At 39.9% G+C, this 22,474-nt stretch overlaps 2 protein-coding genes across 4 annotated transcripts in view; one reads left to right on the forward strand and one right to left on the reverse strand.

The window, feature by feature from the left end:
- KIF16B (kinesin family member 16B) overlaps positions 1-22,474 on the forward strand; it is a 274,972-nt gene that overhangs the window by 209,617 nt on the left and 42,881 nt on the right. For all 3 annotated transcript variants that reach the window (XM_074949615.1, XM_074949617.1, XM_074949616.1), the window contains one exon: positions 9,899-9,982. In XM_074949615.1, the coding sequence (XP_074805716.1) occupies positions 9,899-9,982 (84 nt within the window). The remainder of the gene's footprint in view (positions 1-9,898; positions 9,983-22,474) is intronic.
- Positions 1-22,474, reverse strand: part of MACROD2 (mono-ADP ribosylhydrolase 2) — a 1,526,954-nt gene that overhangs the window by 65,379 nt on the left and 1,439,101 nt on the right. The window lies entirely within an intron of this gene.

Consider the following 22,474-nt stretch of genomic DNA (forward strand, 5'->3'; position numbering starts at 1 on the left):
GACACTCAAGTCAGATATGATGAGAAATCTTATTCATCATATAAGAAAGGTGTGCCAATTCCAGAGGATCGGACACATTACCTCCCAAGTTAATGACTATTTCAGATCTTACCCAAATGCATGCTTACAGCCAATTCTTATTAACTAAACAAAAATTTATTAAAAAAAAGAAAAGACAGCGTATTGGTTAAAAGATCAGTATACATATAGACATGAGTACCATTCTGAGATCAGTTTTATAGTAGAGGTGGTGAGCTTTGTAGTTGCAAAGAGTTCTTTCAGAATTAGTCCATAGGTCATAGTCCAGTGTTCATATTCAGAGTGATCCAGATTGGACTGGAGATCTCAGTCTTATGACTCAACCTTCCCCTGCATAAAGCATCAAGCAGATCTGAGATAAAAAGGATCAGGACCCAAGGGTTTTTTTATACAGTTCCAGGCCTTCTCTTGACAGCTGGGAGTCCTTAGGCGAACAATAGGCAATCATCCAGACTTTGAAGTAGACCTATTTCCTAAGCATCAAGCTATAAGCTAAAAACCTTATTTTTAAATGGTGCTTTAAATTTAGATAGCCTACACATATATTTAAATTTATATTCAATCTTTAAACAGATTATAAAGTTGGCTGCTTCAACACAAGATTAAATACACACCATAAGACCTCATTCAACTAATTTCAACAAACCATTAACTCTCATCTGTCTATGCAAAGGTGAAACTCAAAAGATTGTAAAATCTCCAGCTGTTTTCCACCATTTGTAGGTGATCTGCTATATACTTCAAAGAGAAAGCACTACAGTGATATCCCTATATTTACAATTCATTTAAATGTTAAGATCTCCTTTTGATCTCTGAATTAACAGAATACAGCATAGACAGGACCTGTTTGATTACATTGTCAACCTCTAATCACATATATGTAAACACACAAAAACACAAACATTATCTACCAATATATCCCTAAAGGTTGAATTTGCATCATTTATCCTACAGGATGCTTAACGCTTTCTGGCCATGTGTCACAGGTGGAGATTCTCATATATGTTCATTTGACTCTAGGATCTGAGACCTTAAGAAAAATATTGCAAGACTCATAATAAAGTAGAGAGTCACCAGCACGGGTGCCCTCTGTTCTCCACAGTTGCTTGTTCCCCTTTGGCTCCAAACTCCTTCTGCTCCCAAGTGTTTTGCTGAGAGTCCATCTTTTCATAATATAGCTGTCCAGCTAGGAGAGCTTACTATCTTTTGAGTTTCACTTTTGCATAGACAGATGAGAGTTGATGGTTTGTGGAGATTAGTTGTATGAGGTCTCCTGGGGTGTATTTAATCTTGTGTTTAAGCAGCCAGCTTTATCATCTGTTTAAAGATTAAACATAAATTTAAATATATGTGCAGGCTATCTACATTTAAAAATAAAGGTTTTAGCTTATAGGTTCTTTATTTTGAATGTTTCCTTTTTTATCATTCTAAGCAATGTAGAAAGCTCTTTTATATCTCTCAATAATAAGCCTAGTTTATTCTGAAGATTTGCTGCTTTATGCCTGCAACAAATCAGACTTAGAGAAGTACTGCTTATTTGTTTGCAGGTATATTTCTCCACGACATCTGTTTTTTAAACCTGGGATCTGCCATTAATATTGAGTACTAAGGAATGCAAGTTTGTTCAGCAGAAAGAATTATTCCTGTCCTTTGAGTTTTCATTATTAGCATTTCTCAAAGGCAAGGGTGGCTGAAATTTACAGCATTAGTCAGTCACACAAGAGAAGGAAGTTTCATAAATGCAGCCAGATGTCACTTAGATGAGCTTGTATGCAACAGGCAGATAGTTTCTGGATGAACTGTTAAAACTGCTACAGAGAGTTCTTATCTCTGAACTTAAGTGAGGCACATTAGTCAAATGGTAATGTGTTGTGTAAGTGTAGCGCTCCAGGCGCCTCATTATCCTATCCATTTCAGTGAAGTCAATGGGAACTGAATACACGACTAACAGACTGATCTGATCCTGGTAGTGTATTTGTAATGGGAATATTATGAATTTAAGCCCAAATAATTACCATACTAGGAAAAAACATACAGAGGGCAAGAGTTTCCCCAAGGTTTCCACTAGAGCAGTGGTCTCCAAACTGTGGAGCATGCCCCCTAGGGGAGCACAGAGGAACATTGAGGGGGAGGCACAGCAGGGCCCTGGCCAGTCCCCAAAGGGGGGCAGGGAGGGAGTGCCACCCAGCCCCGTTCTGCAACCCAGCTCTGCTCCGGCTCCTCCCCCAGCCCTGGCCCAGCTGTCAACTCTGTTCCTGGCCCAGGGGGAGTGTGGACACATTCCATTACTGGTAAAGGGGGCACACGAGCGGAACAATTTGGGCACCACTGCAGTAGATCATACTTCAGGGAGTTGGAGTTTGTCTTCCACCACAATCTTGATGACTAAATATTGGGTTCAGTTCCCAAAACATGGAGGTCTTGCATGATCCAACAATTTTTGCCTTTTTTCTTAAGAAGAAGAAGAAAAAAAGCAACATCGTGCTTAGGAAACTACATACAAAAATGTTAAATGAATGTTACTAAGGTTGCAAAGTCAAGCAGTAGAAAACTAGGAAATGTCCAATTCATGGTTATGGTGAAACCTTAATTCTTGTGAGTGTGAATTATGATAGTCTTCAATTGTAACTCAGTCGCAATTTTTGACAATCATCCCACAATTCAAGTAGGGTCTTACTTATAACTGTATTTCAATATTTAATAAAGGTGAAAACAAGTTTACAAAACCCAAACAAGAAATTGACATTTTGTGAATATTAGCTTTGCATTAATGTTGAGGTTCCCCTTACATTTTTAATAAAAAAAAGTGTGATTAATAAAATAGAATTATTTTTGCAATTGCATTATTTGTTTAGGCAAAAATATAAGTACATACACGTATAAGTGAGGCCTTTTTGAGCTTTGCAAAAAATTAATTGATATTGTAATGGTTATACCCCAACCATAATATTAAAATAGTGTGGTACCACTTACATATTTAAAAAGTCGACTTTTGTTGCAACAAAATTAAAACAGAAAAGTAATCACGTGACACACAACATACAACACAGGACAAACTTACAATTAAAGACGAATGGCTCCAGAATTGTATTCATAACAATATAAGGCATTAAGAGCTTAATTATTAAAGCAATGCATTTTAGAAAACAGACAAGTAAACAAAGGAGTTAAATAATTAAATAAGCAAATTATTACCTTTTTATTTAAAACTTTTAATAAGAATTGAGAAAAATTCATACTGTTATTTGCACACTTGTTGTATTAAGTCAGTAATTTAAGACATTGTCCGTTACTTTATATTACTATTTATTTTAAAAACTCTGCTATATGGAATTAGGGAAAACCCATGTTTTAAATATTAGTCAGTGGTTAGGATTAGAAGCAGTGTGTGCATTTCTGTTGCTTGGCAACCATATCTTCAAGAAAGTTAGTGTTTTCAGGTGCTTCCTCTCTTTCAGCGATGGAGGTTTCTGTAATAACTAGAACTTTTAACTTTTAAAACAGAGAAAGTGAACAGAAGGGGGAGGATGGGAGAGCACCCTAGGAAGGGAGGGAGACCTGAGCTGAGGGAGATTAAGAAACGTTGTTAAGTTATCAAAGTACAGGTGGCAGCAGCGTGTTTAGCAAACAGGATATAAAACAGGTTTCAGAGTAACAGCCGTGTTAGTCTGTATTCGCAAAAAGAAAAGGAGTACTTGTGGCACCTTAGAGACTAACCAATTTATTTGAGCATAAGCTTTCATGAGCTACAGCCCAGCAGACCTCGGCTGAACTGCCCGAAGAGACCATAGAGTCAGTTCAGTGACGAAGGCGCTGGGACAGATTTATTGTCAATGAAGCACAGTCCTAGCTCCATGGATCAATGTCTGCAATTACATAGCACATGTATGCGTGTTAGAATGGACCAATTCAGTGAGCGGCGGGACTTTCCGCTCCCCTCTAGGCCGGAAGAGAGTTAGGGCGAGGTATCTCAACATTTATAGATTGAGACAAACAATCTGGGATAAACAATTTAGGTACCACCTTACGTGTTTCGTGACATGTTTGTTACCTCCCCTTGTACCTTTCTCCTGATGTTTCAGACAAATCATCTTGTGCTGGCTTGGGGTGTCCTTATGCTGATCTGCTGGAACATGTTTACGTATTCAATGTGTTTTAGCAATGCTGCTGGTACTTGTGCCAAGTTCATGTACCGGCAGGCATCTGCTTTTTGACAGGACATGACTTTTGCTCATAGCATAACTTTTGCTGACTTTTGTTCAGGGCTCAAGTCTTGCACCTGGCCATGCTTCAGACTCTCGCTTCCTACTACACCAGCGGTTCTCAAACTTTTGTACTGGTGACACCTTTCACACAGCAAGTTTCTGAGTGCAACCCCCCCCCCTTATAAATTAAAAACGCTTTTTTATGTATAACACTATTATAAATGCTGGAGGCAAAGTGTGGTTTGGGGTGGAGGCTAACAGCTCGCAACCCCCCCATGTAATACTCTCATGACCCCCCCATGTAATAATCTCATGACCCCCATTTTGAGAGCCCCTGTACTACACTACCAAGTGGCTGGTGGGGAACCGAGATCTGTCCTTTGCACTGGGTTTCAGCCCAGGTAGCCTATAACATGAAGCCAAGGTCTATTTCTCTTAATCCTTGCTGCAGTTTCCCTGGGCTTCTTTCTACCTTACTGAATTCTTCCCTCTCTGGGTTTGCCATCCTCCAACACCTTCCACTCGGGAGTGACAGTCTTTCTTCCTTGCAGACTTTCTCTGCCCTTGCAATAGTCAACAACCTGGCTATATGCTGGCCCCACCTGCTCCTGCTCAGCCGAGCTTACTCCTAATTAGTGTCCTGCTTCCTGGCTCCTCCTCTAGGTCTACTCAGGGTTTTAATTGGCCTGCTGGACCACCTTAAACCCTACCAACCCAGCAACCCAGAGGCCCCATCACATATGCTAACACACATTAAAAGAGCACTGATATACAATCTCCTATCTGATATTTCCTTGGATTATTTAATTCACCATTTTCTTTGAAGTTCAGCCAGAAGAGCTCTGAGTATTTTAGCTCTTCGCATGTGCATGTGTGTGTAACAAAATTTGTTTCAGGATGATAGTATAATTAAGTATGGTAGAGAAATGCCTCTGCAGTCAAAATAAAAAGTAGAAACCTTGTTCACCACATGTAGGCGCTTCCCTTCAGGAAATCACTCTAACTTACTATTCCTATCAAGCAGGGAATGGGTTTGTTAATTTGCCCTACAGAAAACACATCACCACCTCAAGCAGCCCAAGAAAATGACAAAACATCCAAACTGTAGAACTGCTGGCAAACATTTTCACCACTGCAGCAAAGGAGGGAAAAAGTCATGCAAGAAGAAACCTAGACCAGTAAGAAATTAGAACACTTGTGCTGCTGTCTTAATGTGTAACATTGTTTTAAATTATGTTAATGAGAAAAGTTGGTCCTAATAGCTAAGGTGTGACTGCCTGGGAGCTCAGCTGGATGAGAGGGTAAGTGAAAGGTCAGTTGATTTTTCAAAGGAATGATTTTGTATCCGCTCTGGATACTATATACTTGTTTTAGCTGAGACAGAGATCCATATACATAATCTACCCCCCTCAGACATCCCTGTGCATTGGAGTCCATGAACAAGTGAATTTCAGTGATTGTATAAATATCAGGAGGGTGATAATCTCTGGCAAATGTAATACAATTTGCAGCTGCTTGACAGTTTCTTAAAGGCTTCCCACATTGCCAGTGACAATTTCACTGTATGGATTAAAATGTTGCTACCATTAGTAGCTCAAATACCAGTAATATTTTTAAAACTTCCTAGTTTCAGATACATTTCCTAGTTTATGCCTGTAGAGACACATGCTTTTTAACTTTTGAACTGTCAGGTTGCTGAATTGAGTGAAGTTTTCTTTTAATTGATTCTGAACTTCACGTTGAACTACACATCAGAACCGAAGCTGCTTGTACAAAATTATGGCTTGGTATGTTCGTATTCCTGGGCTTTTTCTTTTTTTGTTATAACAGTCACCGTTCTGATATAGGAATTGCTGTCGTGTGTTTATACATCACATATTTAGTAGAACCTCTTACAATTAATGATTTTTTCCCCACAAAAATGCAAAAGATCCTCCCCTTTTTACCTTAATCGGTTGCACAAATTATGGCAGCTGTAAGAAGACCACTACCAGCAATATATAAGCATTATATACTCTACCACATAATTACAAAGAATGTTTACAATTCTTCATAATTGTTAACAAATTTGTTTCCACTTGTGTAATCTAAGAAAAGGGTTTCTAGCCCTCATGATTGCAAAGATGACCTTCAGAATGTGAATTGGATATTAACTGATGGCTTGATATCTGCCTGAGTCTGCAGCCAGTCTGAAACATGAGTTCTAAGTGGTTTGAATGTCTCCCTTTTGTTTCAGTGGGCTGTTGGTAATGAAGACTGGCACTGTTTCTGCTAAACTTATAAGCCGTAAATGTCAATATTGATTACCTTTCAACAGTAACTTCCAATGCTTTTCATTGTAGAAGTTACTGTTGAAATGTAATCAATATTAACGTTCACTGCCTATCATTTTAGCAGGAACATCAAGTTAATATGCATGCTTTTGTGTGTCATTGTTGGCTGTTTTGACAGATATTGAGGTGGAGTGGGATAATTAATGGCTCTCAAGAATTGCTGTAGTGGGGAAGAAAAAATTCACACACATCCCTTCCAAATTTAACCCTTTCCCCAAAAGTGGAAGGGACGACATGTTGTATGTGCTCCCTAGTACCAAAAGCTTGCCACCTGGAAACCACAAACCAAAACCATCTCCCACATCATCTTGGGGAGAAAAAAGCACCAGCTGTTCCCTACCCAAATGCCAAAACCTCCAGCTGTCACTTACCTGGATGCCAAAGCCTCCAGGTAGCTCATACAGTGAGGTTACTAGTTGTTAGTATACCGACACAGATATGACAAGTGTTTGCAACACATTTAAAATCTGGGTCAATGTAAAATAAAATCAATTGAGTTTAATATCAAAATAAATTAATAAAACAGTGTTGTACTGAATGACCTGGATTAGAGGGATGGTGAATGGGGTAGGATGGTCAGTGCTGCATAATTTAGATCTAGTGTGCCTTTTAGGATGCAAGATCCTCACAGTATGTCATTTGTATACTAAAGATAGGCCTGAGCCTCAGTGTTCTGATCTGGATCCAGATTCTGACACATACCCTTTTCCCCAAGTTCCAGGTGTTCAGATCCTAGCTTTTGGACAGCCATGAAATTCTGATCTGAGTCGTGTTTCATATTGTGAATCTCCAAAAATTTCAGAGTGGATTTGTTTGGCTGAGGCCCATCTCCAATATATTGAATTCATCATTGCTTGCCTGGTTGCAAAGATTTGTATAGCACAGTGATTCCAGAGCTATGCAATGGTTAAACTGTGCGAGTCCCTAAGGTACCCTTGTCTACTTTAGCCTGATCAAGATGATCTTAGAGAACCTAATGGCTCCATAGAAGTCAACAGAGATTTTTCTCCTAAAATAGGTTCTGAAAGCTTATGCGTTACAAAACTATTTTTAGGATTGCTGTCCATCCCACACTTTGGTGGAATAATGCTGCTTTTCCTCAGTCAGTCGTATATCCAGCAAGATTATTAAATCTCAAATAGAATTTAGGTAGGGAAAACCCCCCTGCATGGAGCCAATACAATATGTTTTGACTCTACAGGACAAATCTTGAAAGTGGCAACCCTAACCTTTATATTTGTGTAAACTCACTTTATTTAGAAGGAAACAATCCCCAAACATACAGCGAAATATGTTTTAAAAAAATAAAGCATATATTTATATTTGTCTGGCCATTATACCTAGTGGTCACATAATGCAGTGATGCCTAATACAGCATAACTTCTTCAAGGGTGAGATTTTGCTGTCCACCAATATCGCTGTATAGATTAACTAAAAAAAAGTGATTAATACAATGAGAATTATTACCAAGGACATAATTGCCTTTATACAATTTTAGGCAACATGCTGCTAATTCTCTAAGCATTTGGAAGCAAGTAGATGAAAAGAAAATGATGGGGGAAAGCCGAGGAATATAATTTTGAGGAAAAAGAGGTTGATGTAGTAAAGAGACTCTCCACCACTGCTCCCGGTGCACCACTTCAGATTACTCACTTGAAGATGTCTAGACAGGAACTAAATGTAACATCTCTAAATTATCCAGGTCAGGGTTTAACAAGAGAATAGGGTTGAAGAATTATTGCTGAAAAACTGGAGATAGCTGAAGAACTCCTCTACATTGAGTGTTTATGTTCAAAGGCAAAAATAAAGCTTGTAATTTAATATACTGTGCTTCTGCGTATTGTACACAAGCATAAACTCCTTACAGCCCTAAAATATACTTATATAATAGGCAACATTTCTTTTATTTTGTTCTCTCTTGACATCCTCAGGCAGCCAATTTGAATTTGTGCGGAAAGAGGCAATTGCTTTTGGAAGTGCCCCACTCTGAACAAAAAGAAAAGGAGTACTTGTGGCACCTTAGAGACCAACAAGACTAACAAGCTGTCGCTCACGAAAGCTTATGCTCAAATAAATTTGTGCCACAATTTCTCTAAGGTGCCACAAGTACTGCTGTTCTTTTTGCGGGTACAGACTGACACGGCTGCTACTCTGAAACCACTCTGAACACTGACTCTAACAATGTGCGGTTGCGTGTTTGTGTCTCAATGATTTCCTCATTTGACATGGTCATTGATACAGTAAAGATATCTTTCACTGCCATCCCTGCAGTCTGCACTTAAGCTTTAAGAGTAATGGTGGTTTTTTTTCCTCCTTTGCATCATTACCAGAAATAAGACTTTATGGGCCAAATTACCCGTTCCATGACGCTTGTGTAAACCTATTGCGTGTAACCTATTCTGTGAGTCTGAGCAGATATAACTGATGGACTGGAAATTAACAATTGCATTTCATGCACAAGAAGGGAATAGAATCCTATTCACTCTCTCTCAGCTGAGCTGGCTTCTGCAGTTCCTACAGAATTAAAAAGTAGTGACGTAACCAGATATAATTCTGAACATCTACATGGAGTGCACCTATTGCATAGGTAACAGACATCTTTATATAGTCATTTTTGAGAATAAAACTATGCTATTGGTAGTTTTCATTTTCAGTGTGATACATAAGCTTTTACCTTACTCATGTGGATTCTGTTTGGACACTCTAAAGTTAGCCTGGTCATTCAGTAAAATACCCTGATCATAGGTTAACTTGTCTTTATGCTCACCTGCGGTGACTTTTAGTATCAAGCTTCCACTAACCTAGGGTCACCTGAAGCCCAGCGTAACTATCTGCAGAGCATGCCTTCAGTAAAAGCTCTTAGATTTAATGATGGAAACAATATAGCTATCATAAACAAAAGCAAATGAAATAGATGGTAACACAATCAGAGATAAACTTACAATGATTTTAACAGATGATTCTGATCTTTGAAATCTACAAAATTCCTGAGCAGTTCATATTCTCTTCTTTGCCGCTAGTGTAATATGCAGATTCAGTTTACAAACTTTTGATTTTTATGTTGGTAGATGGAGACATTCAAATTCCTATATTTGCTTTGCCGTTATTCACTTGTGACAGTAGAATCCTATTGTTTTAGTACAGATTGCATTATATTAACATCAGTAGAACGGCATAATGGGGTTGGACCTAATGACACATACTGTAACTTGTGAATATTTGTCATTTTCCTCTCTCTGATCGCTTTGTGTTTTAAAGAGAATTTTTTTCAGTTTAGCTTATCATTTACAGTACCAATTAATTATCTTACATCTGTTACAGCTTGCAACTTTAGAATTCCCTCCAAAGAAGCTGTTTGGAAACAAGGATGAAAGAGTGATCGCGGAACGGCGGAGTCACTTAGAGGTAATGGTAATTTTTTAACAAACTTTTGAGAATGTATTTAGACATAGTTCTGTCTGTCTGACCAATAGGAACCATTCCCATATGGCAGAAGTTAAATAGACTATTTGTAAGCGTGAAGTTACTTGCTGCTTCATTTACCACAGGAGATGGCAGCAGTAGATTGCAAAGTAATGAAACATGCTTATCAAAAAAATCCTTCTTGTCTTAAAAAAAAGGCATCTTTAGTTTTGTTCATAGGAGGTATAATTTATTTAAGGAGGAAAAGGTGGTGGATGAGGTGAAGTAAGCGTTCAGTGTAGACAGATGGTCTCTACACAGCGTAAGATTTTAAAGAAGATTGCCTACTATAAACTCAGTTCATTAGTTGAAGATTTGCAATATTTTATCTTAATTACTGTATCGGAATATCTGGGGATGAAGAGGCAAGCGCTCTTTAGGCTTCATTGAGCTTTATTTGTAATCTAACTTGTTTTGAGTTTACTTTTTTTCCTCTCTGAGCTAGTATTAGAATTAAGTTTGATTGTAGCATAACAATGTTTCTGATACTTTTCATTTCCTCTTGTTGTGGTGTGCATACAGTACACAGTTCCAACTGCCAAATCCTTCTAGCTATTTTACAGGGCACCTGTGAGGATTATGTATTTCATCGATAACTCATTCATCATTATAGTATAGCGTATTTGGGCGGGGGGGAGGGGGGAGACACCAGATTTTGTACTAATGTACACCACTCTGCAACCCTGTTATAGCTAATGGGGTTGCACAGGGATGGATGCAAGTCAGTACAGAGTTGGAGCCATTACATTTAAGTTTAAATGACAATAAGTGCTGTTTAAACAGAACAAAAAGAAAACAAAGAAAATTGTATCCTGCTCTGAACCTTCTGATTCTTATTTTTAATAAATCTTTTTCTACATACCACAGCATTTTGTGAAACACAAACATCTCTTTCCACTGACTTTTGAAGGGCTACTACCCAACAATCCAGTTTCAAAATGTAATGTGTTTCCTGGTTTAGGTTCTTCTAGAGTAGTTTTAAATGCTTTTCATATTATTAAATCTATGGTTATATTCCATTCTCCATGCTGGAATTAGCTTCCATATTTTGTGGCCCACACAGTAACTTAATCTCTTGCCTTTGTTTATTTTATTGCAATGCTTATACATGTACATCTAAATATTCTAACTGCTGTTTAAAATGATGGGTTTTGACCTGAGTTATATAGTATTTATAACTTTAGATATACTCATACAAATAGTCTCTAACATTTTAATTTATTAGTTAAATTAAGCCATTTAAACCTTGTTTATTAACTACATATAGTTCAGCTATCATAATATCTGGACACTATTTACATAAATAAATACACTATTTCCCTGTACATACTGTACATATTCCCACATTACTCAGTAATCCCCAGCAAGAAAGAACCCAATCTAGCGATACTAAAGAAGCCAATGTCTAACGGGATACTAATACCCACTGTCAGGAAAAGCCTGATCAAAGATTTGTGGTAACACACTGTAAAAGTACAATATGTTGGATTACCAATGACAGTGTAGTCTGAAGCTTTGCCCCTGCTACTGACAGTGCTTTGCTGTTGGCTTCTCTGACTGCTGTGCTGTGAACTAACACCTGAGGTACCTCCGCTTACTGCAGCTACCTTGGCAGAAGAGAGTGACAGAGGCTGTTTTCGCAATAACTGACTCCAGGATCAGTAAGGCTTTTTTAATAATCACAGCAACGTGAATTAGACCTGGAAGCAAACTGGCAGTGAGGAACATGTTGGTGTAATGTACTATCAACTACCAATTCTCTAAAAGCATTGGCTTCTATACTTTACACTAGTTGAAACTTTCATGTGGTCTTCAAGATTAATCCCAGATAGAGAACATTTCAGTAGCCGCACCGGAAGGTGAATAATGAATGGATGGCCATGGCAAATGATGCATTACTTTGGTCAGCTGAACATAAAACTAGGCATTTCTGGCAAGGAAATGCAACGAAACTAAAGACTGACTACAGTATCTTGATGATCGACAGATATATGCCTCCAGTTGCTCATGCCATCAGTCATCAGCTTCTCCTTATCCATATTCACTCTAAGACAGCTGGCTTTCATCCACCTCCATACATCTGCTGCAGCCAGGGAGAGCAAGGAAATAACAATGCCTGAATCCAATGAAGAAGAATCCTAGAGTTGGTAGTCTTCAACATATTGATGATATTGCATCTCATAATACGTCACAATCTCCTCTTGAGCCTTGGGAGATGATACACATCAAAACCTTTATATGACCTTATCTTGTCATTTGATATAAGTAATCTAGAGTTAATATGACCGTCTCATAAACAAACTAGGGAAATACAACCTAGATGGAGCTACTATAAGGTGGATGCATAACTGGTTAGAAAATCATTCCCAGAGAGTAGTTATCAGAGGTTCACAGTCATGCTGGAAGGGCATAACGAGTGGGGTCCTGCAGGAATCAGTTCTGAGTCAGGTTCTGTTCAATATCTTCATCAATGATTCAGATAATGGCATACAGAGTACACTTATAAAGTTTGTTGATTATACCAAGCTGGGAGGGGTTGCAAGTGCTTTGGAGGATAGCATTAAAATTCAAAATGATCGGGACAAACTGGAGAAATGGTCTGAAGTAAATAGGATGAAATGCAGTAAGGACAAATGCAAAGTACTCCACTTAGGAAGGACCAATCAGTTGCACACATACAAAATGGGAAATGACTACCTAGGAAGGAGTACTGCGGAAACGGATCTGGGGGTCATAGTGGATCACAAGCTAAATATGAGTCAACAGGGTAACCCTGTTGCAAAAAAAGCAAACATCATTCTGGGATGTATTAGCAAGAGTGTTGTAAGCAAGACATGAGAAGTAATTCTTCCGCTCTACTCCGTGCTGATTAGGCCTCAACTGGATTACTGTGTCCAGTTCTGGGTGCCACATTTCAGGAAAGATGTGGACAAATTGGAGAAAGTCCAGAGAAGAGCAACCAAAATGATTAAAGGTCTAGAAAACATGACCTATGAGGGAAAATTGAAAAAATTGGGTCTCTTTAGTCTGGAAAAGAGAAGACTGAGGGGGGACATAACAGTTTTCAAGTACATAAAAGGTTGTTACAAGGAGGAGGGAGAAAAAATGTTCTTCTTAACCTCTGAGGATAGGACAAGAAGCAATGCGCTTAAATTGCAGCAAGGGCTGTTTAGGTTGGACATTAGGAAAAACTTTCTAACTGTCAGAGTGGTTAAGCACTGGAATAAATTGCCTAGGGAGGTTGTGGAATCTCCATCATTGGGGATTTTTAAGAGCAGGTTGGAGAAACACCTGTCAGGGATGCTAGATAATACTTAATCCTGCCTTGAGTGCAGGGGGCTGGACTAGATGACCTTTCGAGGTCCCTTCCCAGTCCTATGATTCTAATGAAAGATTTTTAGAAGAGAGATTGAATTGTCTCCCTGAAAAACATAAATGTTACGTTCTTTTCAGAGTCTCTATACTGAGTTTATTGGATACAGCCACAGCTGTGTGTTACACCATAACAATGTTCTGCATGAATATTGAACTTGGATTTTTCAAGGTCATATGCCAGAGGTGGGCAAACTATGGCCTGCGGGACTGTTGTGCCTGGCCCCTGAGCTCCTGGCCCCTCCCCTGCTGTTCCCCCTTGCTCCACTGGCGCAATGCTCTGGGCGGTGGGGCTGCGAGCTCCTTGGGCAGCGCAGCTGCAGACTCCGGCCTGACCCGGTGCTCTGTGCTGCGTGGCATGGCTGCCTGTCCCTGTCCTGGTACAGCCGCCCCGCCAGCCACCGGTGCTCCAGGCAGCGCAGTAAGGAGGCAGGGAGTGGGCTTGGATAGAAGGCAGGGGAGTTCGTGGGTGGGGGTCGGGGCGGTCAGAGGGCGGGGAACAGGGTGGTTGAATGGGGGCAGGGGTTCCGGGGGGGCAGTCTGGAAGGAGGTGGGGGGTTGGATGGGGCGGCAGGGGGCAGTCAGGGGCAGGGGGCCTGAGGGTGGTCAAGCAGAAGGGGTGGTTGGATGGGACAGGGGTCCTGGGGGGGCAGTCAGGAAGGGGGGCGGGGTTGGATGGGGCGGCGGGAGGCAGTTAGGAGCAGAGGGACCAGGGTCGAGCAGGGGACAGAAAGCAGGGGGTGGATGGGGCAGGAGTCCCGGGGGGGCTGTCAGGGGGCAAGAAGCAAGGGGGGTCGGATAAGGGATGGGGGCTGGGCCATGCCTGGCTGTTTGGGGAGGCACAGTCTCCCCTAACCGGCCCTCCATACAATATCAGAAACCTGATGCAGCCCTCAGGCCAAAAAGTTTTCCCACCCCTGTCATATGCAGACCAGAAGTAGGTATTTTCTTCTGGTGGATGACAAAATCTGGTCACTCTTCATAAATGATATTCAGCTGGTTACATTCCAGTAGCGTTTGTTATCTTGAACAGACTGACTTCTGTCATCATTTCCTGGACAACTTCTATCAAGGACAGGACAGACCCTGATGACTAATCAGATTCAATTAGTATCTCATCTCTGGTGAGCAGCAACAGCTTCTTTCGAGCAGAGGCAAAGTTTAGGTTTTTCTTATTTTTTTTGGAATTAACCAGACAGCATCAAATTAAAAACTTTTACGGATTAAGGCATCATGTACCTTAAGCAAACTCCCATGTCAGGCTAAATTCAACAGTTTGTCCACAAGAATTATTCCTTGAATCATCAGCAGCTGAGATGTCCTTGTGGCTTCCTCACTTTGCATCAGAACCAGTTTGTAACTGGTTGCAAGATTTGGCCATGGCTCTGTATTCTGAAACATATGAAGACTCTCCAAGTGGAACTTCTCTTACAGGTATGATTTTCCACTATTCAACTTCAAAATGAGTTAAACATTGTCAAGGCTGATTCCCCACTCTGGCACTTCAAGTGCAGAAGGTGGGGGTCCGCAAGGATTCAAAAAAATTAATACTGGCCACTCCAGGCTTGTATTAAACTCCCAAGGTTACCGCTTCTCTCTGACCTTGGATAGATAGATGCTGCCACCACCCGAATGCAAACCTCTTGGAACCCAGGAAGGCACACCTGGCCATACAAACTGTAAGAGGCTAATTAATTAATATGAGCTATTATCAGCAGGAGAAAAAAAAACTTTGACAGGTGTGTCTACTTGTCTAAATGGGCCATCTTGATTATCACTACAAAAGTTTTTTTTCTCCTGCTGATAATAGTTCATCTTAATTAAACACGCTTATTTTAATTGGCTTAATTGGCTTACCTTAACTGGCTTTGGTCAAGGAAGTTTTCCCCACATTTGATGATAGCAACATTTGGCAAACGCATTCTTTTTCAGGAACCCCTGGTAGTTAAGTAACAGTTGAATGTAATTTTCATATACTTCTGTTCTTTCTGGTTCCAGCCAAAACAGGAAGCAAAATTACTGAAGTAGTATGAGGATTTTTGTGGCATTTTTCAACCCAACCAGGGCCAGAATATCTTTGGAAACTTCATGCGAGACTTCTCTTTTTGGCTTGGGTGAGTGGGTGGCATTTGTGAGAGAACCTGTGTTTTGAGAGAAGGAGACGCAGAAGGTTGTGATCTGCATAGGTCCTCGTCACATGTTGGGACCGTTTGAATGAAAAGGGTCCAGACAGCCTCAAATTAAAGTCATGGTTGTTAACGACAAAACAGGATCATCGTTAAAGTTACTTGAAGTTTATATGTACCTTAATGTGTTCCGGTCCTCAGAAGTTCAAAACTTTTTCAGTGCATTCACTGATAGGAAAATGTGACTTAAATTATCCAAAGAGTACTCTTGTAACCTTTGACCAGTCTACATATTTATAATTCAGAGGCTTTTGGCATTGGATTTTTTAATGTAACACAGGATATCCATGTCCCTTGTGTCTATTTTGAATTAACTGCTGGTAAGTTTGCACAGAGAATTCTCTTTTCTTTTAGAGAACTGAGAGAGACTAATTATATATTCAAAATTACCTATGGTAGATTTAAATTCTGGGCTTTCGCAATAAATGTTCTATTTGCCGTCCATTAATTGTTTCATCAGAGACCTGTTTAGGGTAAAACTCTAAATTAATTGTTCAGTTGCTTAATGACTGTAACTTCACTTTAGAGCCAACTTTGCTTGATTAAATCTGCCTTAACTGAAACAGCCAAAAATTTTGTTGATAAATTTTGTTGTTAAAAGTTAGTGTGAATTTTTCCTTTCATGCAATTAGACTTCTGTAAATAAGGATATATAGTATTATCCTATTTTTGATAAAAACTACAAGAAATGTAGACAGTTTGGGGATTATTTTTTTTTAAACTGGTAAAGAAACCAAAATGGAAAAGATGTTTCAATTAATGTGTCTGTTTCCATTTTGATTGCAAAATGTGTTTTCAGTAGAATGTAGTTGCTTAGTTGGTTGGCTAGATGTATTCCCTTTAGGAGGGATTGGCTAAGGAAATGTCACTACACTCCAAGCATTACTTCCCCCCACCCATTTTCCCAGTATCTCCCATTTGCAACATCCACTGTTTTTCTTCTCCTAAACACGAAGAACTACACTCCAGTTTATATAGTGACAAGATTTAGGTTCGTAGATCTCAAAGCACTTTACAAAGATAGATTAACACCATTATCCTGCACTTTCTAGATATTTGAATATACAATGCAGACTATGCAAGTGCATTAAATGGGCCAGGTGTTTAACATCCCAACTCCAATCTGTTTGTTATGTGAGGTAACCTAGTTCACATTATTTACAGGCAAATTGAGAAGATGAGTACTGTATAAAAAAAAATGTGGTAATCAAAGTCAAGTGTGGTAAATAAAAGTTGCCTTTTTCTGGTTGACTTTCATGCCAGTGAACCCAAGTACAAAAGGCTGACAAAGCTACTGATTAGATGTCAGTTCAAAGTGATTATTAAAAGACAATTGTTAGATTCTAGTGATGAGCTTGCAACAGCTTCCTTAGTATCAGAGCTTTAGGAAGAGCTTTAAAGCCAGCTTCTCATTAGCGCAGTTCTTCCAATTTGATTGTAGGCCTATGATGGTATGAAAGTAGCGACTGTCCTTAGAAGCAGCTCTCCCAGGTAGTTTTTAAAGTGTTAAGAATAAATTTAGAAATCATTCAAAGGAAGATTGAAGCTTTTCTTTTCATTATTCATGTGCATATGTACCTGCTCATTTTGCTATTGAAAGAGTAAACAATATTGAAGATTTGCAGCACTTGATTGTACTGGCGAAGGTGCCAGTTGCATGGTCTCAGAGACCGTCTGAACTTTGAAATGTTGCTTGTTTTGGAGAACCATTTTTTTTAATTCCCTAAAATAAGAGAGGTACTATAATGGAAACTCCGACAGGAAAGAAACTGACATTAGCCCAAAAAGGAGAGCATAGTAGGTTGATTTTGTGAATATCAAATATGTTAACGCATTTCTAGGATGATTGCTTTAGCGAAAGGTAGCTAGATGGGGCTCTTATAACCTATATTTGCATTAAGAAAATATTTTTAAAAACAAAAATTATAAATGAAGCACTGGCTTGCATGCAGGAAATAAAACCTATTTAGTTAGCCACTTTGAAGCTATATGACATATCAGGTTCGTGATTCCCAGTGCACCACCAGTGTTGCCCAGAGGCACCAGGTACATCCCCTTTGAAGTGGAAGTGTTCATAGTGGGAGCTGTAGCAGCTGTCAGCGGTGAAGAGATTAAACATTCCAACATTTTTGGGTGGCACTGTCGTCTTTGTATCAGGCACCGTCTTCAAAAAGTGAATGATTTTTCCTAATGATTACATTTAATAGATACAAATAAGAAGAAACTAAGATTTCTACATGCACCAAACACTTACATACTCTACCTTAATCTACATGCAGGTTACGAAATATATCGTGAATAAACTCCATTGAGATTCAAACAGAACACAAGATATTGTATTCTAATAATATTGATAGGGAGAAGAGTTGATTAGTTCATGATTAGTTCAGTTCAGACCTCCAAGTTAGCCCTAAAAAGGGGTCTACTAGACTTGAACGGATCGGTAACTGAAATTACCTATTGGATTGATTCACTTCAATCCAGTGACCAAAAGTAATTTACTGTCGGGCACTTGCAGGACTGGATTTGCAAATCTAATTTGCAAACCTGGATGTCTAACGTTACTTTTGACTGTTATAAGTACCCTGCAAACAGCTTTTAGGTTCCTAAATATGATTTCAGTTGTTTAACTTCAGGCACCCCCTCAAGTCATACATTTAAGGCCAGAAAGGACCACCAGATCACCTAGTCTGACCTCCAGTATATCACTGCCATTAAACACCATCCAGCCATCTCCTCGCTACACCCAACAATCAGAATTAGACCAAAGAATTACAGCACTTAGGAGAGTGAACTGTTGTGTGCCACAGCCAGAGAAAATAGGTGGGATTAAGGTGCACTGGATTTTTTGCAATAAAAATATAAACTTTTCTGTGCAATACATTGTGTTTTCAAAGGAAAAAAATAGGATCAATGATTCAGAATTTTCAGCCTTTTCACAAATTTTCTTAAAGTATCATAAAAAGGAGGGAACCATTAATGTTGATTACAAAATGTATGAGTTAACCTATTTCAGACTTAGTTTAATATCACATTAGTGTTGGTAATAGTTACATTTTGTTTTGCTGTCCGTTCAAGACATATTCCTCAACATCCTCTTGCAAAGCAAGTTGAATAGTTGCCATACCTGTACAGCTTTCCAATAACGACCCACCACAGTCTGGAGCTGAGTGTATCGATAAAGTGAGCTCTCGATTGAGGACGCAAGGTGCAACTCATTACTGTCCTTTTTTGAGGCAAGTTTATCAGTCATCCTCCAGTTTTTGATTTCACCAGAGGAAGTTGAAGGTGATGCATGTCAAGTACTTTGGTAGCTATTTACCAAGGCCACTCTAGCAGATGACATGCTGTCACTGCTGGCCAAGAGATGCGTAGTAAATTCAATTCCTTTGTTGCCGTCTGTGAAAAGGTTTTGACAGGATTTGTTTTGACTTGTGCTCTGGAGAAAAGAATGATTTCCTTCACTAGCTAGGTCTGTTTTGATCTTTTTAATATGGCCTTTTACTTCCAAAAGCAGATTCACACAGATATAGCAACTGTAAATCACAGTTGTTCTGTGGCAGGCTATGGGTATGGTTTTTATTGGAACTACATAAAGCCAATGAATGTAACCTTTTAACATGCAGACATTGTAAGAAATATTAAGTCCCATAGATTGTAAATGAATTTCATTTGTTAAAGTGTAATATCAAGCAGAATATTATTGCAGTTCGTGAACTAGACTGACTTTAGAAGTTAATTCAACTGATGGTGGAGAATAATAATTCAACATAATGTGCTCATGCTGTTAGACTTGAACAGAAAAATTATCTAAATAGCTATAATGAAAAGTTTGGTTTTGCAAAGATAGAATAGCAGTTTCACCTTGAATTTTAACCAGCCTCTGTCAGAATGCTTTGTATGTTAACAAAAATTTAATATTAATATATTGAATTCAAGTTGTTTGTTATCACTCTGACTAAAATTGAGTTTTGTTGGGACTTAGTCTCCTGAGCGCCTAGGTCAGTTCTGAAAATCGGACTTAAGTTCCTAAGTCACTTAGGCACTTTTGAAAATGTTATCCCTGATCTTCGTGCTGTGTGTATATTATGAAGACATCTGTAGCAACTCTGGGCCAGATCCTTCATTAATATAAATTGCCATAGCTTCACTGGAGCTGCACTGACTTACACCTGCTGAGAATGGCATCCTCCATAGTTCAGGTTGTGCTCAGATTCGTAGTTCTCATGGGGGTTAAATCCTTTTTGTAACTTAAGGAGAATGTTGTGGACATGCACCAGAGTCACAACACTTGCTCTTGGGCAGAGTTAATTTTTTGGAGAATAACAAATATTTTCAGTAACATGAGTTTTAAAATTGAGACTTGCAGTCTAGTATTTCCTTCAGATCCCACTAACAAACGGGTTGCTTCTAGCATGTTGAAGTTCAGATCTATGTACCTGCACACAACTCAGACATAGGCTAGTTTAAAAAAAGTTATTAGCATTATTCATCATAACTGCTGTATTCATGCTTTCCTAGCAAACACAACCAGTTTACAGGAGAATCAGTGATGCTCTGATGTTTGTACACACACACACACCTCTCTCCCTCCCTGGCAAGTTTCGCTCTCTGGCTCCTCCCTGAGGAGTCCCTATAGCTGCAACCTTAGATTTTCTTCCTTAGCACATTGTCGATATCTGAAACCTGTCTGTCAGCAGGAGAACTTAATTTTGGTGAGGCCAGAATTAAGATTACACGTGTGAGATTCTGAAGAATTGGTTATGTGCATTATGCATGGCTGTATGGTGAAACTGAAAGATAGTTTGTTGTGGAGGTGAGACGTCTGAGTGGGTGTTAGGGATTGTAACCTAAGGCATGCAAATTGAGGGTGATCTGGATATTAAATGGCGATTGTCTTGATTTATTTTTACAATTCCATTGGTAGGAAATATGTATAAGCCGCCTTAACTCTGTTAACCTTCAAAAGGTTGAAGACGCCACTACCAGGAAACAGTATTGCTTGGGTGGGAGGAGCCGGTGATGCGATTCAGCATTAGGCTGAATCATGAATTGAGTAGCAAGGGTTTGGCTAAAGGAACCCATTTCATATTTTTTGGTTATATAGCATGAGGCCATTTCACCAAGCACTGGGCCCAATTAATGCCTGGAACTTTGAGGCAGGTCTCCCTCCCTTTAATATTGTAACTGATGCAGTTGTGGTGTGCTGCTTTAAATCCATTTATGTGTCATTCTTCTTTCTCCTACATGTCCTGGTCAACCTCTTACCTTTGTGCTTACACAAATTATCTAATTGCAGGGGAAGGGCTCTGGTTTAATGTTGATGCATGTGTGTAGAATTATAATAGGTACAGAGGTATTTACAGTTTCTTTTATTAAAATGAGATTTCCAAAACTTTGTCCACTAATGACAGTGCTGTTTAGTTCTATAGTTTTGTTATAAGCAAAGTCCAAAACTTGATTCTTTCCCTACAAAAGATACAGGACCAGATGATACTATAACATTTCTAGAAATTTATCATTTGTGCTTAGATTTTCAAAGAAATAACAGCTTTTAAACACTAAATATTTTCTCAGGCACTAGGGTTTTTTTCCCCTTCATATAAAATTGAAACTGCCCACAGTGACCTCAGTGTATATACAGTAGTGTGGGGATCTAGAGGTGACTAATTACTATATAAAGTGCATGAAATATATAATATTCAAGATATTGAATAAGAGAAGCTAGTACGCTCATATATTTTACTCTAGAGTTGATTTTAGGATATTTTGCAATATGTTCCAAGATAACTTGGAAAAGAACTGATGCCAATGTATTTTTAGCAAGGATGGGTGAAGCAGTCTTGTAAAAAGAACCTTGAATGCAAGTCTGACTGTTTAACTCTTAGAGATAAGGTGAGTGAGATATAATCTTGTATTGAACGAGCCTCTGTTGGTGAGAGAGAGAGAGAGAGAAGCTTTTGAGCTAACACAGAGCTCTTCTTTAGGTCTGGGAAACCTACCCAAGGCAGCTCCACGCTACAAATTTCAATCTGCGCAGCTGCAGAGATGCAGCTGTGTCTCTGTAGGCGTCTGGTGCAGGGGGTTGGGGTGCAGGAGGAGTGCGGGATTCAGGAGTGGGCTCCGGGTAGGGGGTTGGGGTTCATGAGGGGTGCGGCAGGGGGCTCAAGGCAAGGGATAAGGGGGCTCACGGCAAGGGGTGCGGAGTAGGGCAGGGGGTTGGGATGTGGGGTGCTGGAGCGGTTCGGGGTGCAGGCTCCGGCCCGGTGCCACTTACCTGGAGCAGCTCCGGGGTGGCAGTGGCGCGCAGCGGGGCTCAGGCAGGCTGAGGCCGCGTCCCTAAGGGAGGGGGAGGAGCAGAGGGCTCCACGTGCTGCCCTCGCCTGCGGATACCTCCCCAAAGCTCCCATTGGCTGCAGGGCGGGCGATGCCTGCAGGCGAGGGCAGCGCATGAAGCCCTCTACCCCCCAGTGCCCCAGGACCCATGGTGCTGGCCGCTTCTGGGAGCGACACAAGGCTGGCAATCCCGTGGGCCAGATCCAGCCCATGGGCTGTAGTTTGCCCACCCCAGAACTAGATAATGTCCCAATGGTTCAGAATTAGTTCAGTTTGCAACCCCTCAGCGCCATTCTTCCTTATGAGTTCCATCTTCATTCTTTTCCCTCTCCATGATATGTATAGCTGTGCCTGCTGCCTATTATTGGGCTATCACTCATCCATTTACTGAGACTCATCCATTTACTGAGTCTCTTGCAAACAAGCAAGGAAGAAAGGCCAAGAGAAGAATTAGAAATGACTAAATGTTGCAAAGCCCAGTTCTAGAGAGAAGACATGAAACCCTTAGCTCTCACCATTCCTTTTGTAGGATCACCTCAGA

This window comes from Natator depressus, chromosome 3 (assembly GCF_965152275.1).
Source record: "Natator depressus isolate rNatDep1 chromosome 3, rNatDep2.hap1, whole genome shotgun sequence".
NCBI classification, from domain to species: Eukaryota; Metazoa; Chordata; order Testudines; family Cheloniidae; genus Natator; species Natator depressus.